Source organism: Mytilus galloprovincialis, chromosome 11, assembly GCF_965363235.1.
Source record: "Mytilus galloprovincialis chromosome 11, xbMytGall1.hap1.1, whole genome shotgun sequence".
NCBI lineage: Eukaryota > Metazoa > Mollusca > Bivalvia > Mytilida > Mytilidae > Mytilus > Mytilus galloprovincialis.
Window position 1 is genome coordinate 18,841,529 of NC_134848.1, and position 15,753 is coordinate 18,857,281.

The 15,753-nt window shown below is 31.4% G+C and overlaps 1 protein-coding gene across 1 annotated transcript in view; it reads left to right on the top strand.

Moving 5' to 3' along the window:
- The window catches only part of LOC143051796 (aminopeptidase N-like), a 46,217-nt gene extending 30,781 nt beyond the window's left edge, over positions 1-15,436 (top strand). The window contains exons 9-21 of the mRNA XM_076224731.1: positions 555-620; positions 2,127-2,192; positions 2,847-3,034; positions 4,356-4,456; positions 6,092-6,231; positions 7,265-7,320; positions 8,664-8,811; positions 10,070-10,146; positions 11,288-11,398; positions 11,650-11,817; positions 13,570-13,710; positions 14,449-14,530; positions 14,820-15,436. Coding sequence (XP_076080846.1) covers positions 555-620; positions 2,127-2,192; positions 2,847-3,034; positions 4,356-4,456; positions 6,092-6,231; positions 7,265-7,320; positions 8,664-8,811; positions 10,070-10,146; positions 11,288-11,398; positions 11,650-11,817; positions 13,570-13,710; positions 14,449-14,530; positions 14,820-14,960 — 1,485 coding nt within the window. The 3' untranslated portion in view covers positions 14,961-15,436. The remainder of the gene's footprint in view (positions 1-554; positions 621-2,126; positions 2,193-2,846; positions 3,035-4,355; positions 4,457-6,091; positions 6,232-7,264; positions 7,321-8,663; positions 8,812-10,069; positions 10,147-11,287; positions 11,399-11,649; positions 11,818-13,569; positions 13,711-14,448; positions 14,531-14,819) is intronic.
- The last annotated feature ends 317 nt before the right edge of the window (positions 15,437-15,753 follow it).

The following is a 15,753-nucleotide window of genomic DNA, read 5'->3' on the forward strand; positions in this document are numbered from 1 at the left end:
CTATTGGTTCTAACCGTAAACCAAATGCAAGCTAATCATTATCATATTTTGATAAAGAGGTATGTCATATGCAAGATTTAAAATTAGGTTGTTGATGTATCTTTTAACTCGAAGTAAGACTAAGTGTAACTAAGTAATTGTATCATCAAAGACCCTTCCTGATACCTTATGATATCTTTCAATGCAGGTAGAAGATACCATGTGTCGACAATCATGAGTTTAAGAAAAACAACCAACAACCAAATACAAAACTAATATACATAACACTACTATGTAAAACATAATCGAGCAAAACAACCCCGAAAAAGCTTGACATGTATTCAAAATGATATGATTCTGCTCCACATTTGACACAAAAAAAACGCAACTTTCTATTGATCCATTTTAATCAAAATGATATTTTATGTGATATATATATATCCCATTATTCATTCAGATGAAGGTCATAAATCTACAGTACTTCTAAACTTCAAAAAAACATCACATATAGTATTTCTTGTATTGTTTGATCAATGATATGACAATTTTCTCAGACATATTTTACCTTCCTTCAGGGTGCCTCTATAATTCGTATGATGAGGTTCTTTCTAGGAGAACAAACATTTAAACGAGGACTACAGGTACGTACAGAATTTATCATAACTTTTCATGAACTGAGGTAAACGTTCAACCAAGGGAAATGCAAACAAAAACAAAACAAAAACTGAGGAAATTATATGAACTCGCGAAAAGGCATTTATATCAAGACAATGACTATCTTCAAAACATCTTTAAGAGTTATGATGGATGATTTATTATTGAGTTAAACAACATATAAGGTACCAATTTCTTTTGCAACAGATGCACAATTCCACAATCACTGTCTGTCTAGTTATACTACAGACCAAAATATTTGAAAGTTAAAGCTTATGAAAAAGGAAAGGGCGCATAAACAAAAATGACAAACGATCAAGCCAAAGCCAGGCATGGAACGAGAGCTTTGAATGGGATCTGGATTCTCAGCTTGGATCAAATATGAGAATTTTTCCTAAAAAATACCTGTTTTTTTTCAAAAACAGTAACCCTGAAAGAAATGAGCCTGAAACCACAGCTACAATGTGGAATATGATATTACTGACAAACTGATAAACAGATTTTTCCCTTGGTAAAATTTGACAGCAGAATCAAAGAGTTTGAACTCCTAGTTATTATCAAAATTTGTTTAAACCTTTAACATGTTTATGAAATAAGATGGCTCAAATAATATCATTAAAACATTCACATATATTTCTTTTAGTCTAAATGTTATAAGCCTCTATACATAATTAAGAATATTTAAAGAAGTATGCTCTTTGAAAATAAGCTTTACGTTTTAATTCAGCACATAGTATAAGCTAAAAAAAATCAGCTTCTCAATTATCCAAATGAGTGTTTGTCTAACTGCTATATATCAATTAAAAACATTCATGTAAATTGTTTGAGTCATTTTTTAAAACACTTTTCATTTTGAATTTCCCTTGGCGTTCGGTATTTTAGTTATTTTACTTTTCACAGTATAATCTATAGTTGTAAACTTACAAAAAGCAACAACTTACAACAGTCACAATAAATGTCTGTTTGGTGAAATGACATCTATCGACCTAAAAATATTCAAACCGATGTATTGTTTAAAATGACAAACATTTTCCCCACTTGACTTTTTTTTATCAATTTCAATTTCAATAATTTCTGAGTCACTTTCTTACTTTACATGTCATCTACATGTTGTGAGATCTATATTGGTGGTCTCATGGTAGGTTGTTTACTTCGAGGACTGGAACTCGTGTGCTTGAATCCCGGCCTTTGCTGCTTCTCCGTTTGATATGCGGCATTGATAAGGAACAGCTTGAAGTCATAATAATATGTCCAGAAAAGGTATTGTAACATGACATCCTACAGACGGTAACCTTTTGAGATAGCACTTTAAAAATCAGCGGTTAAGCGTGTCCGGTGCATAGCACAATTCATATTTATAACGAATTAACATGCTCTCGTCCTGCATATGCAGTTGATGTGCTATTTGATGTTAGACAGCCATTCATCTATCCAAGTTGTGAGCAGTTTTATAAATAGATTGATTATTGTTCCAGTATTTGTTTTCTCTTTAGCGTTACCTGAAGAACCATCTATATGGCGTTACTTCACATGATGATCTGTGGTATTCATTAGGAAATGTAAGTTTATTTATTGCATTAATGTCTGTGTGTTTGTTGGTGTGTAAAGTCGTTATCGAATTTAATAACGAAGATTAATAGGTTTTATATATCCGAGTGGTTAGGTGTTACTATAAAATTAGTGAACAATGTATGTCTATTAAAACACATGTCTTTACCTTATCTAACTCATCATAAACGCACTGCTTTAAAAGTCCTTTCATTGCCATATTTTACTGACGGCTTTTGAACTTCCCTTACCTATGACACCTCTCTTTAAAAATATGATAAGTGCAAAGGTTACCAACTTTGAAGGGGTTAAGACAAGATGCAAAATATTCGATATTTTTTTCAAAAGTGAAATGCAAATTCATGAAATTTCTTCCATCCTTCGAGAAACAAGATAAAGTTTAATTACATTTCATTTTAAACCATAGTATTAAATTGAGAATGGAAAAAAGGAAAGTGTCAAGGAGACAACAACCCTACAAAAGAACAGAAACACCGAGAAAATTTAGCACCCGGAGGCGGGGTCCAGCTGCCCCCACACAAAAATGTGTTTGTTTACCTTTTTGTAAACCGGTGGATGACACCATAAACATATACACGCAGTCATTGAAAAAAACTTCTCACTTACAAGAAGTTTACATGCTATTTTAAAATTTATTTTTATAGCAAAGTAAAATTGACAGAAATCCAAAATTCATTCAGAACATAAAACACATAATGGATACATGGGTGATGCAAATGAACTATCCAACTGTGTTCATTAAACGGGATAGTGATAAACTTGTACTAACGCAATCAAGATATCTGTTGGATAAAGAAGCCATTGATCCAGACATATACAAATCTTCCTTTGGGTATGTATTATTCAATGGTATATGAGGGTCTAGATAGGGTTAACAGAATAGAGAATTAGAAAATAGCATAGCAAAATAGAATAATAAATATGAAGAATAGTTTTTTATGTAAATTTTAATGTCATCATTATATTGTTGTTATTACATGTAATTGTCATGCCTCTTGCCTATCTATGGGTGTAATTTTTGCTTTAAAAAAGATATTAAAAAAAGACAAAAGAAAAACAAGAAAATAAAGCGTAATAGGGTGCTGAAATATATATATAATAGAGAATAATGGGGAAAAGGTCAGAACAGTGACTACAAATATAAAGAAAAGAGAAAAATTAGACAGAAAATAGAAAATAGAAAATTATGGTGCGCTGAAGTATACATAAAGGATTAAATGGGACAAATAAATAAAGCAATATAGAAAAATGACACAATCAAGAAATTTAAAAAACCTCATCCGGACTCTCATATATCTAAACTTACCCTTTGCACCAAAATAGTATTCTTTGTTATTTATCATAGGCACAAATGTTTAAATCCTATGTATTTTGTACTTAATTGAGCATGGCTGATAAAACAACATTTATTGTTATCTAAACTACAGAAATGGTGGTAAAATGCCCTTTTTACCCATGTAAACATCATTGTCAAAAGGTAAATTCCACCGAAATTGCAGAATATGCTTAACAAGATACATGTGTACATGAACAACGTTGGAACAAATGTTCGTCTCCTACTTTGTTGGTTCTTCTTCTTTTCATTTTGTTGCTGTTGTTTCAATTTGTTGCTGTTAAGACATTCCATAAGAAAATATATCTTTTTTTAAGAAAGGCTATCAGAGAATTTTAGAAAATAATTCAAACGTCTACATTCACATATAGCTGCATATTTAGTATAGAAACATAAATTTGAATAAAAACAAAGTAAAACATGAAGGAATCATGTAAGTGAAATAAAGCAAAGCACAAACATAACACGACTTGAAAACCAAGCCAGTTCTGGTGCGTTGGCAGGATAGGTAGGACATAAGGCTAAATTAGGTAACTTTCTATTTCAAATAAGGCTAAATTAGGTAACTTTCTATTTCAATTTGCATTATTGACTTTGTATGTTAAAGAGAGACACACGTTACAAATAGAATATCCAAACTCATAAATCGAAGACAAACTAAGAACGTCATTGCAAAACACCTTACAAAGACCTATTCGCAAACAGTAGTCTACAAAAATACCATAGAAAAAACGAATGAGGAAGATGAAGTCATCCAAGGGTACTCAATTTTTTATTTTGATCATATATGTTGACAATAACTATTGTCTATTTGTTTTAGATATAAGTGGGTTATACCAGTGACGTTTACTACAAGTCTTAATTTGCGTTTTATTCAATCTGCTAAGGACATAATTTGGATGGATATACATAATTCAGATGGTAAATATATATTTTTACATTCATCCGAAAAAAAGAAAGAAAGAAATACCATTAGTCAACAGGACAACTGATTAATGATTCTTACCAAAACGATTAAGGTCAATGACCATAAAATTCTAATACGGAGAAACAAAAGCGGACAAAACTGTAATTTTTCAGTTATCATGGCATCACTGTGACTTTGAGATGAAGAACAGCAATAAAAGCACTGTTCATTTGCTTTTGGTGTGTGTTTTTTGTTGTGCATTAACTGATGTTGTGTCATGGATGGATACTGCATATCCTTTGTTTTTCAGTCCAAAACTACGAGTTGTTAAACAACATAATTACATTCTGATTGGCTTACTTAACATCACGTGTTATTCCTTAAGAAATTGCATTACACGATAAAACTTATCATTCATGATAACACGAGGTCCGACAATAAAGTGTGAATTAAATTAAAAATTGATAAAAATCGTGTTTTCATGATACTAGCTTAAAAATGTAATTATAAGTATTGAATGCTTCCTTTTGTAACTTCATAGGGTATAAAAAGCGTTGACCGTGCGCACATTTTTAGAATGAAGCGGAAAATACACAATGTACTTCGATCAACGCTTTTACAAACCAATGAAGTTACAAAAAGAAGCATTCAATTCTTAATTAATTACAACTTATAAATATGAATTCACTGGATAATTCCCCTAGTAGTTAATTGACTACTTGGGATACAACTGCTGCAGGTCGAGTAATTTGTCATAACAGCAAAGATAGATGCATTAAAGATATATTTATATGACAACATAGGTTTGCACGCCACAAAAACATGTATTAAGTGGTTTAACATATTACTTGCATTTGGAAAGTGCCTTTTGCATGTCAGAATAACGGCTCCAATCTTCAGGTATTTCTGTCATGATAATATCCGGGGATCCTTATTTCATTGTGGTCATTATTTTTGTATTGTTTAATTTTTAGGTTATGTTCCTCTATTATATTTCCGTTCTATACATTTTAGTACTCCATTATCATTTATTCTCTATATATTCCCAATTATTCTCTATTTACTAATACTAATTTAAATCCTCATTTCAGCAATAATATATGCATTTCTTTTTAATCAATATAGATTCGTTTAAATATGACTTTGCATTCTCATACATTCAGTATACAGTATGGCATGTACCTGTTGTACTGTGTCAATCTATATGTCAAACTATATTAGAATCTGTGTTGTCTGATTGCAACTACGACACTTTTGTTTAATAATATTGAATATGATAAAAGAAAATGTATCTTTTATGTGTGGCGATCCTCACTTTGCATATAGGCTTGGCTCGGACAAAAATTCAGAAAAGCACTTTAGACGTTCTAAATCTATGGAGAATGATTCTTTTATAAACATGGTAATAACTGATAGTTCATATTTTTCATATAGTTTTTAAGCAACAGTCTAATGAGAATTAAGAAAAGACAATATGCGAGTATTCTGTTATATAGATATAGGAAGATGTGGTGTGAGTGCCAATGAGACAACTCTCCATCCAAATAGCAATTTATAAAAGTAAACCATTATAGGTCAATTTACGGCCTTCAACACGGAGCCTTGGCTCACACCGAACAATAGCTGTATTAATTACATAAACTTTTCAGTAACCATCTCTAGTGCAATGAGTGGGTCATCATCCAATGATTGGTACATAGGAAATGTAATGCAGAACGGCTACTACAGGGTGAATTATCCGGAGGAGAACTGGATAAAACTCATCCAGCAACTCAAAACAGACCATACGGTAATGATATTAATAGGTCGACCAACACTAGTTACATATAATTTCAGTCTTTCGTATTTTTTTCGACTTATCCACCGCTGTATATTTAATACTGTTCAATCAATTCACTTGCAGCAAATTAAGATCTGTTTCATCGTTGTTCAATAGACGTTATTAACATGTACATTTTAACATCATACAAAACTGTTTGAAAATCTACTGAATAGTATTAAGGCGACTACACGCATTTTTTCTGAATGGTACGGAATTGACATCAGTAGACAAGTCAGCCTTTTCAGATCATGTTGAGATCAATATGACCATTTCAAACTGAAATTTCATTTACAATAAACATGATAAAAAGTAAAATCACAAAAATACTGAACTCAGAGGAAAATCAATTCGGAAAGTCCATAATCACATGGCAAAATCAAATAACAAAACGCATCAAAAACGAATGGACAAGAAAGTTCAGAAGGAAAAAATTAAATTTAGAATGATTGTACATATAGATTCCACCACTGCCTCTAAAGATAATTGGTTATCAAAAGCACCAGCAAACGAGATGTTAACACTGATTGCTGGTGCAAGTTCGATTTCACAACGCTGCTTCTTTTTTTACTGAAAATGTAACCGACGGCATCAAGAAGTATTGATTGTGCGAGATATGTGGTGAAATCTATTTCTCAATGATTTGAGACGATGTGACGTACAAAAACATCGCATTCTTTCAATGTCATTTTATCGGGTGTGGTATATCTTTTTCATGGAGTCATAATAACAAACAAAGAGAAAACAACCACATTTGACACTAGTAGTAAACGATGACCAATGAAGTACTAAGATCAAACGAGCCACTGTTATATTATCAAACAAATCATTAATCGGTTCGGGAAAATATAAAACGGTCCATAATTAGCGAAATTCAATAATAGTTGGATGGTGAAAGAACGTAGACATATCGGATATATTTCAATCAATTTTTATTCTTTGCTTTTGAACACCAATATTGTTTTATCCAAGTCAAATACATGTACCCTGTATATACTTTTAGATTATTCCTCCCATTAATAGGGCACAGATAATAAACGATGCATGGAATCTTGCTAAGTGAGTATACAATGTCAATCGTCATCCAACTTATTCTTCCGTATCACAATATCTTATAGCTCATTTACATGTCTGTTTGTTTTTTTTTTTGACGCATCGGTGACAATATAAGGGAATTTGATGCGACTGTCATACAAGTGAGTGGTTTAGCTAGCTATAAAACCAGCTTCAATCCACCATTTTCTACATAAGAAATGCTTGTACCAAGTCAGGAATAGGACAGTTGTTATCCATTCGTTTGATGTGTTTGAACTTTTGATTTTGCCATTTGATTGGGGACTTTCCTTGTTGAATTTTCCTTCGAGTTCAGTATTTTTGTGATTTTACTTTTTACCTGATATAAAATAAATATATTTCAGTCAATTATGAGACTGAATTGTATCAATGAGTTGAATCTATCAGTCAATATAAAGTTACGCAAAGAAAAGAAAGGACCGAAATGATTTAATGATAAGGGACTAATACGAGATTGACTCCATAGGTGGCATGAGATTTTGCTTACGATATGTAAACGTCACAACTGTGTCGCATTGATTTTTGTATACGATATGTAAACGTCACAAGTATGTCGCATTTATTTTTGTATACGATATGTAAACGTCACAACTATGTCGCATTGATTTACGATATGTAAACGTCACAACTATGTCGCATTGATTTACGATATGTAAACGTCACAACTATGTCGCATTGATTTTTTTATATTATATGTAAACGTCGCACTTTGTCGCATTGATACGCTCAAAACGATACACAGCAATGTTTACATAGACACTTGTCTGCTGTTCAATTTGATTGTCAACATGCAAATCTGTTGCATAAAAAATGTTACCGTAAATATGTACCAGTGATGCTCGGATCAAAATAGTTATAAATCCGAACAAGTACAAAGTTTAAGAGCATTGAGCACCCAAAATTTCAAAAAGTTGTGCCAAATATGGCTAAGGTAATATATTCTTGGGATAAGAAAATCCTTAAATTTTTGGAAAAATTCAAAGTTTTGTAATAGGAAATTTATAGAAATGACCATATATTAATTGATATTCATGTCAACACAGAAGGGCTGACTCCTGGGCTTGGTTATACCCTAGGGGACGAAACATCCACAAGACAGGTAGTCCGGGATAAATTCGGTAATTTATTGCATTAAAAATTAAAATATAGATTTGTTGGATATAGGAAGAAGCCTTACACATGTTACAACAGATGAAGGACGGATTCCACAATGCAACAAAGAGTATTGTCGAACACGTGGGTGATGGTGAAGCTTTTTAGCTCTGCTTTAATTTTGAACAGATGTACGATTTAATTAATTTTTCAAATTGTGTATTGTCTTTTAAAAGATCAGGAGATGTGAATACTTATGTTGCATTGCAAACATTAGAATATCTGGTAAAAGAGGATAACTATATACCATTAAGAGCTGCATGGATGGAAATACGTTATCTATGGGGAGCCGTGAGTGAAACAGATCTTAACAGTACATTTTCGGTAAGTATGTAGGTATGTCTTCGATTTGGATGTTGAGTAAATGACAGTTATGCTGTAATTTTAATGCAAAAATAAGAGTATGATGTACGGTCGCTAATAAAACAGGTACCCTCTCAAAAACCAAGACTGTTAACCTAAAAAATCAACTATAGGTTCGTGTAAAGTTTTCAAGAAAGAAAATATCCTATACTGTTGAATGACCTATAAAAGACCCCAAATTTGAATAAATGGGAAGCAATTTAGAAGAGAAAATAAGCAACTTATTTAATCTCATTCATGTAAACCATTTCATGCTACCTTGACAATATTTGACAATGCAAACAACACATATCATCAAGGTTAATATTGATGTTTATCGAGTAAGATTACCAAACATTATAAAAAATATGAAAGCGCCAAGTTATTAATTATATGCGTCCGATGCCGTATATACCATTGAAACTTATGTGAAATGAATTTAATGTAATAAACAATTATGTTTCTATATAAAATGGGTCTATCTGTTCTATTCTGGTCTTATTTACTTTTATCAAGGAAATTCTATAGTATGAGCAACATATCATCAGCGTTATTATTATTATTATTTTATCAGATGATAGGATAGTTTTCGAGTCTCTCAATGAACTATCATTCAAAACCAAACGGGTACAACTTGGCTATCGGTACAACTGGTGCGCATAGGAAATAATTTTATCAACTTTGATAGATACATGTATAAGAAGATGTGGTATGAGTGCCAATGAGACAACTCTCTATCTAAGTCACAATTTGTAAAAGTAAAACCATTATAGGTCAAAGTATGGTCTTCAACACGGAACCGTGACTCACACCGAACAGCAAGCTACAACGGGGCCCAAAAATTACTAGTGTAAAACAAATCAAACAGAAATGTCTAATTTATATTAAAAAAAATCGAGAAACGATGAACCACATCAACAGACGACAACCACTGAAAATCAGGTTCCTATTGAGTTTGTATGTTCCTTTGGTATCTTTGGTCCCTCTTTTATACATTAAAATTATGGTTCTGTTTCCCAAAGAGTATAAAGGAGCCAAGTCTTAGATGAAATTACCAGAAATATTAAGAACAATACAATTCACAGAAAACCAAATGCACAACTATGATGATCTTTAATAGATTAAGTATTACAAGTTCGATGACTGTATATTACTATAAAACATGCTTCCAGAATATAAACTTTGGAGAAGATGTTAAATTTTCAATATGATCTAGTTTTAATTCATAGTTTTGTTGTAGAAAGTTGTGAAGAGAATGTTATCGAAGCAATTCAATATGTATGGAATGGATAATACTGGTGCCGGCCATACAGAAACGTAAATATATAATAAGAAATTTAATAGAAATAAGATCAACATAAAAGAAAGGAAATATTGATTACATTTAATGAAGTACTCGATTCGCATTTTATGAGGTTTTTAGTGGTGTTCGTGTTGCTTAGTCTTTAGTTTTCTATGTTGTGTCCTCTGTACTATTGTTTGTCTGTTTGTTTATTTTTAGCCATGGCGTTGTCAGTTTATTTTCATTCTATGAGTATGACTGTCCCTCTGGTATCTTTCGTCCCTATTTGATGCAACGCTACTCTATAATATCTGGTTTTTGCTTGTAGCCCTTCGTAGGTTTCCTTGGTTGGTATTGTAAATCGTTAATCATTATTTATTAAGCATTCGTCGTGTTAATTTTTGTGTCCATTAATGTCAAAATTGTTTGATAACTTTTTAAAAGAGTTATAACCCTTCAATGTCAAATTTTGCCATTTTGTTTCATGTGTGCCTATTATTTTGAAAATTATCATAGATAGGGATAGAAATGACCAAAAAAGAATTCGTTAGAAGAAAGAAATTTCTCATAACAAAAGTGATCAGCAAAAAGAGATCTGCAGTCACGAAATCTTGGCTGACATCTTCGATCGACTTGTTTTTGGGAATATTGCCCTTTAAAGTCTATTTTTTGGTATCTTTCGTTCCTCTTTTACTATGTTTGTTCAAGATTTTGCTTTATATATTTAAAAGAATACTATATTGAAATGTAAGTACATATAGAAAACCTTAAAATGAAAAATTGATCAGTAGGCTACATTGTAAACTTTCTGAATATGTAAACATTGTTGAAGTTGGCATTTACTCTTTTAGTTGTTACCCTTTCTTCTTGATTAAAAAAATGGTCATTAGTAAAAATGTACAACAGGCTTAATAGATTCTTTTTTCTATTTTTTTTTCTTTCATACTTTTATCATTTGTCTGGATGAAACCTTTTCATAGTTTATTTGGATTGATAAATATATGTTCAATTTTCTTTATTTGTTGGGCCTATATTTTGTTCTTTTCTTTATTATTATACCCTCAATTCCCCATTTTTTGCCAATGATGATTGGAGCGACTTGACAAGAAAGGTTGTCGTTTAATAAAGGGGACATGCATAGTTAACGTCAATCAATTTGTTTTTTCTTATTTCTAGAATAACACGACGTGGGATTGTTAATATAGCATGTGCCTATGAGAGCGAGGAATGTATTCAAAACTGTACAGATATCTTTAAAAAGTATATGGACAATCCAGTCGAAAATCCGTAAGTTCTTAGAACAATAACCATAGATATATAACTGAGTCTGTTGAGGGTTAATTTAATGTTATTCCAAACATAGCAGTCAGGGGTTAAGGATGTGATCACTGGGGAGCGGATTACTTAGAATAATGCAATATGTAAGTTATATCGTAATACGATTTAAGATTTAACTCAAAAGTACGGAGTAAACTATAGGCTCGTTGTTGCCATACACATGAATGTTGCAGTTTTTTTCTTTGTAACTTATTTTACAGAATCGACGTCAATCTACGTAGAACTGTTCTTTGTACAGCTATCAGACATGGTGGTCTTAAAGAATATGAACTTCTAGAAAGAAAGTATAAAGCATCGGATCTTTCATCCGAAAGGTCTACACTTCGTGACGCCTTGTCTTGCAGTAAAGATGTAAAGATTATACAAAGGTAATTCATGCATAAACAAAATTGTTTTTTCCTTTGAACTTTGAAGTGCGTTAATTATCTAGTATGTTACAAATATTAAATCTTCATTTTAAATTTTCGTTTAATAACACAAACAGGAAAAACAATTATATCAAAAGAGAAAACTGTTGAATGACAGAATCAACAGCTCAAACCCTATTTCATCTAATCGCAAAGTGTTACTTACAAATAATTTACGTGCCAATTTAAAGAAGGTCAAAGGGAAATCCTGCAACAGTTAGATATAAGAAGAATTTAAAATAATTGTTTAAAATAAGCACATATTAGTTAACCGATGAAAAAATCGCATGCATCGATTGAGAAGTAATTATTCAATATTGGTCATGGCAAAAAAAAAGAATAAATCTGAGCGAATCATCATACGAACTCTAAAAGAGCGAGAACCTCTCCACCACTGCGGTAAATTGAGTACTCTTAAGACAATTCCTTGCAGCCATATATAAAGATCGCTTAAGGCTAAATACAGACTGTTCAGTTGTTGGTATTTACATGTACCAAATAACAACATACTAAATTGTGTGAAAAGCAGTACTGAATTTACTGGAAGCCACATCTCTGAATGGTACCAAATCAAAAGCGCTTACACATCAAACGTTTGGATAACGATCGATATTCCTGATTTGTTACATGTATTTAGCTACGCAGAAAAATGGTGGATTGAATCTGGGTTTATAGTTAGCTAAAATTACCACTTGAAACTCGAACACTAGGATACTGTGGATTTATTTTTATTCGTGGTATACCAATTTTCGTGGGTTTCGTGGGTCACAGCGAACCACGAATTTAAGAATTCAACGAAGAATAATCCCGATAAATGTGTATGGAGTCGGATGTTTATTTTCGGTTATGTTATGCAGTTCTAGTATAGTGTTGACTAGCGTTAAACATTGTAACATAACACGTGTTTTTTATTGAAAGAAGATACAAGTATTTTAATTAAATCAATAATAAATATATCGAATATCAGCATAATTTACTTTTTAAAATTGATTAAAACTGTTCATGGAAAATAACTGCAAGTTGTTAATTACCGTGTCATAGTTTGGTTTACTAGTGATTGAAAATCATTATGATTAAGTACGGGGATATTGCCCGTAGGAAATATTGTTTATGACAGGAACATTTATTTTCACACCTTTTACTTATATGACTGTTTATTATATCGTGATTAGGGAAATGAGCTTTCAATCATAAAGTTTTGATTGCCTTATAGAATTCCGACAAGCATTTATAAATTGTAAAACAAACAAATAATTAGTTGTCTTTGTCCATTATTGTAATAGAAGTTTACAATGAACACTTTAACCTAAAATTACCAAGCGAGGATTTTGACAATTCAAAACTTTTTCAATGAATTCCTTCTTTTTTGTTTGTTTTATTATTGATCAAACCAAGGAGGTTATATGATCTCATAAATCAAAAAGAAATCCACGAATTACGTATCTGATTTTTTTTTTTTTTTTGTAATCAGCGATCCACGAATTTACGTATACCACGAAACGTCTTTTTTTCTCTATCCACGAAAATTGATACCCACGAAAATAAATGAATCCACAGTATATTGCTTTTTTTTTCAGAAAAACAAATATTCAAAAATTATAATCTTTACGTATGAGAAAAAATAAACGGAAACATACTCGAATTTTCACGAGAGAACAATACGCTAAAATATTATTTTCATACACAGTTACATCATAATTTATTTTACTTTAGGTATTTGAGAAATATTTTGCATACTGAGGACGTACCAAAGGAAGATGCCGTCAAAGCTGTTCTACATATTTCTACAACAGAAATCGGTCGTCTGCAAGCGTTAGAATTTATCAAGGGAAATTGGGATGTTATTTTTAATAGGTATGTACACTTTAGCAAGTAACCAGTGTTTTAGAAGTATAACTTTTAAAAAGATATCTTGAACATTTTTGACAATTTAGGTTATGCATTCGCTAACTATATTAGTTCACTCATATTGGCACTGGAAATGTTTTCAAGACAATAAGTCTCTTGTACTTGGTAAACTTATCAGAGTTTTTTTTATCTTACGTCTTGTTTTTTGAGAAAGTGCATTTCAAAATATTCAACATTAAATAACTTGCTGTATTCAGTAACTTTATATTCCGGATAGTTATGTTTTTTTTCAGTATAAAGTGAAATATTACTTGCTACATATGAATGTTTTGATAAGACACTATTTAGACATGTGAAGACACATATCGGCGCTTACTGAGCAAATATTTCCCTCATGAAATCTTCAGTTTCCCTTGCAGTTTGGAGATACTTAGTTTAACAATTTACATGTAACTTATAATCTGCTTAATTTTGCTTTATCTAATTTATTCAATTAGTTCCTCAAATAATACTATTTAATACCTAGAATTTAGCATATACCTACAAATATACCAAATAATCCGAGACAAACTCCTCATGATGTTGATATCATTGTAAACATTTGAAATAATAAGATTCAACGGACAAAATAGGCTGAACTCACGGCAATGGTTAAATTCTACTTCATTTGGTACCAGTCGAATTAGCAGCTACATAACATATCTAAATCTTTGTTTTATAAAAGTATACTTGCTTCTATTTCAGACTGGTTAAGAGCGCAAAAGAGCAAGATAAATTGTTGTCGGGTATATACGATATGACGAGGACAGCCGAGGAAATAAAGAAGGTAAACTGTCAATATTATTTGTTTTACAATACTTTAAATTTGACATCCTTTTTCTCTCTATTCTACAAATTTACCCATTATTTTTTATTTTTGTATGAATGTAATTCCTATCTTAATTCTGAATTAAAATTCGTAAAAATAAGAATATCAAAGTAAGTGTTTGTGTTGTTCTGTTGAGATGTTTGTTCTCTGTTTTTACATTTTAGGCCTACAATAATTTTGTTCCATACCTATTTGATATATTTTATTCCGGCTACAGTGACTGTTCATATTCACCTTTATTTTGCAGTTTGCGTACTTAATTAAAGATTCCCCGACGATGATGAAATTAAATCATAAGCCAGGGGTAGAACTATCGAACAGCAGAAACAAATGGCGCAAAAGGAATTATCATAATATAAAAAAGTGGTTGCTGTACCAAAACATTTGAGTGTCCATATATTTACCGTGTTTCATCAGCCCTTAAACTGACCTGACTTTTAATTAACAAATAAGTTACCTACAGATTGAGTTGGTGCTGGTTTTTTATTAGACAATTGATAAATTTTAATATAATAGTACTGTATTATTTATATATTGAATGAAGATATGTGAAATTTACAATTAAGATATGGGCTGTGTCGGATAAAAATTGACCATAATTATGCAAGTTCACGTATGCATATACATGTAAAGGACTTTGATTGATTTTGGAACATTTATATCAAAAATAAAAGATGTACTGTGGTCTTTTTTCATGCTTTCATGAAGTTCTTATTTTTTTAACTCATAGTAGGTTAACAGATGTATTGACATTCATTTGCATTATGTTGATTGGCATACGACACAGCTTATATGTAATTGGTGTGACCTGTTTGTGCATTAAGAAATTGAACCATGGTATTAATTATACATCATGAAAAATTATTACAGATGTTGTTATTCATTACAACATTTGGCAAAACTTTTAGGATTTTGGGTTCTCAATGGTCTTCAAATTGATACTTTCTTTAGCTTTTTATCATTTATTTTATTCGAACGTAACTGATGAGTCTTTAGCGTTCGATTTTGGCAGGTCTATTGACCTCCCTCTTTTTTGAAAGGACTTTGAAGTTAGGTATTTGTTAATCATTTTATTACAAACATGAAATATCTAGTCAAACGAGTGAAATCCGATCAGATGTAGCTGGGTACTTTTGCTCTTTTAAAAACCGAATCTGTAAGGGTAAAGTCAATTATCCTTT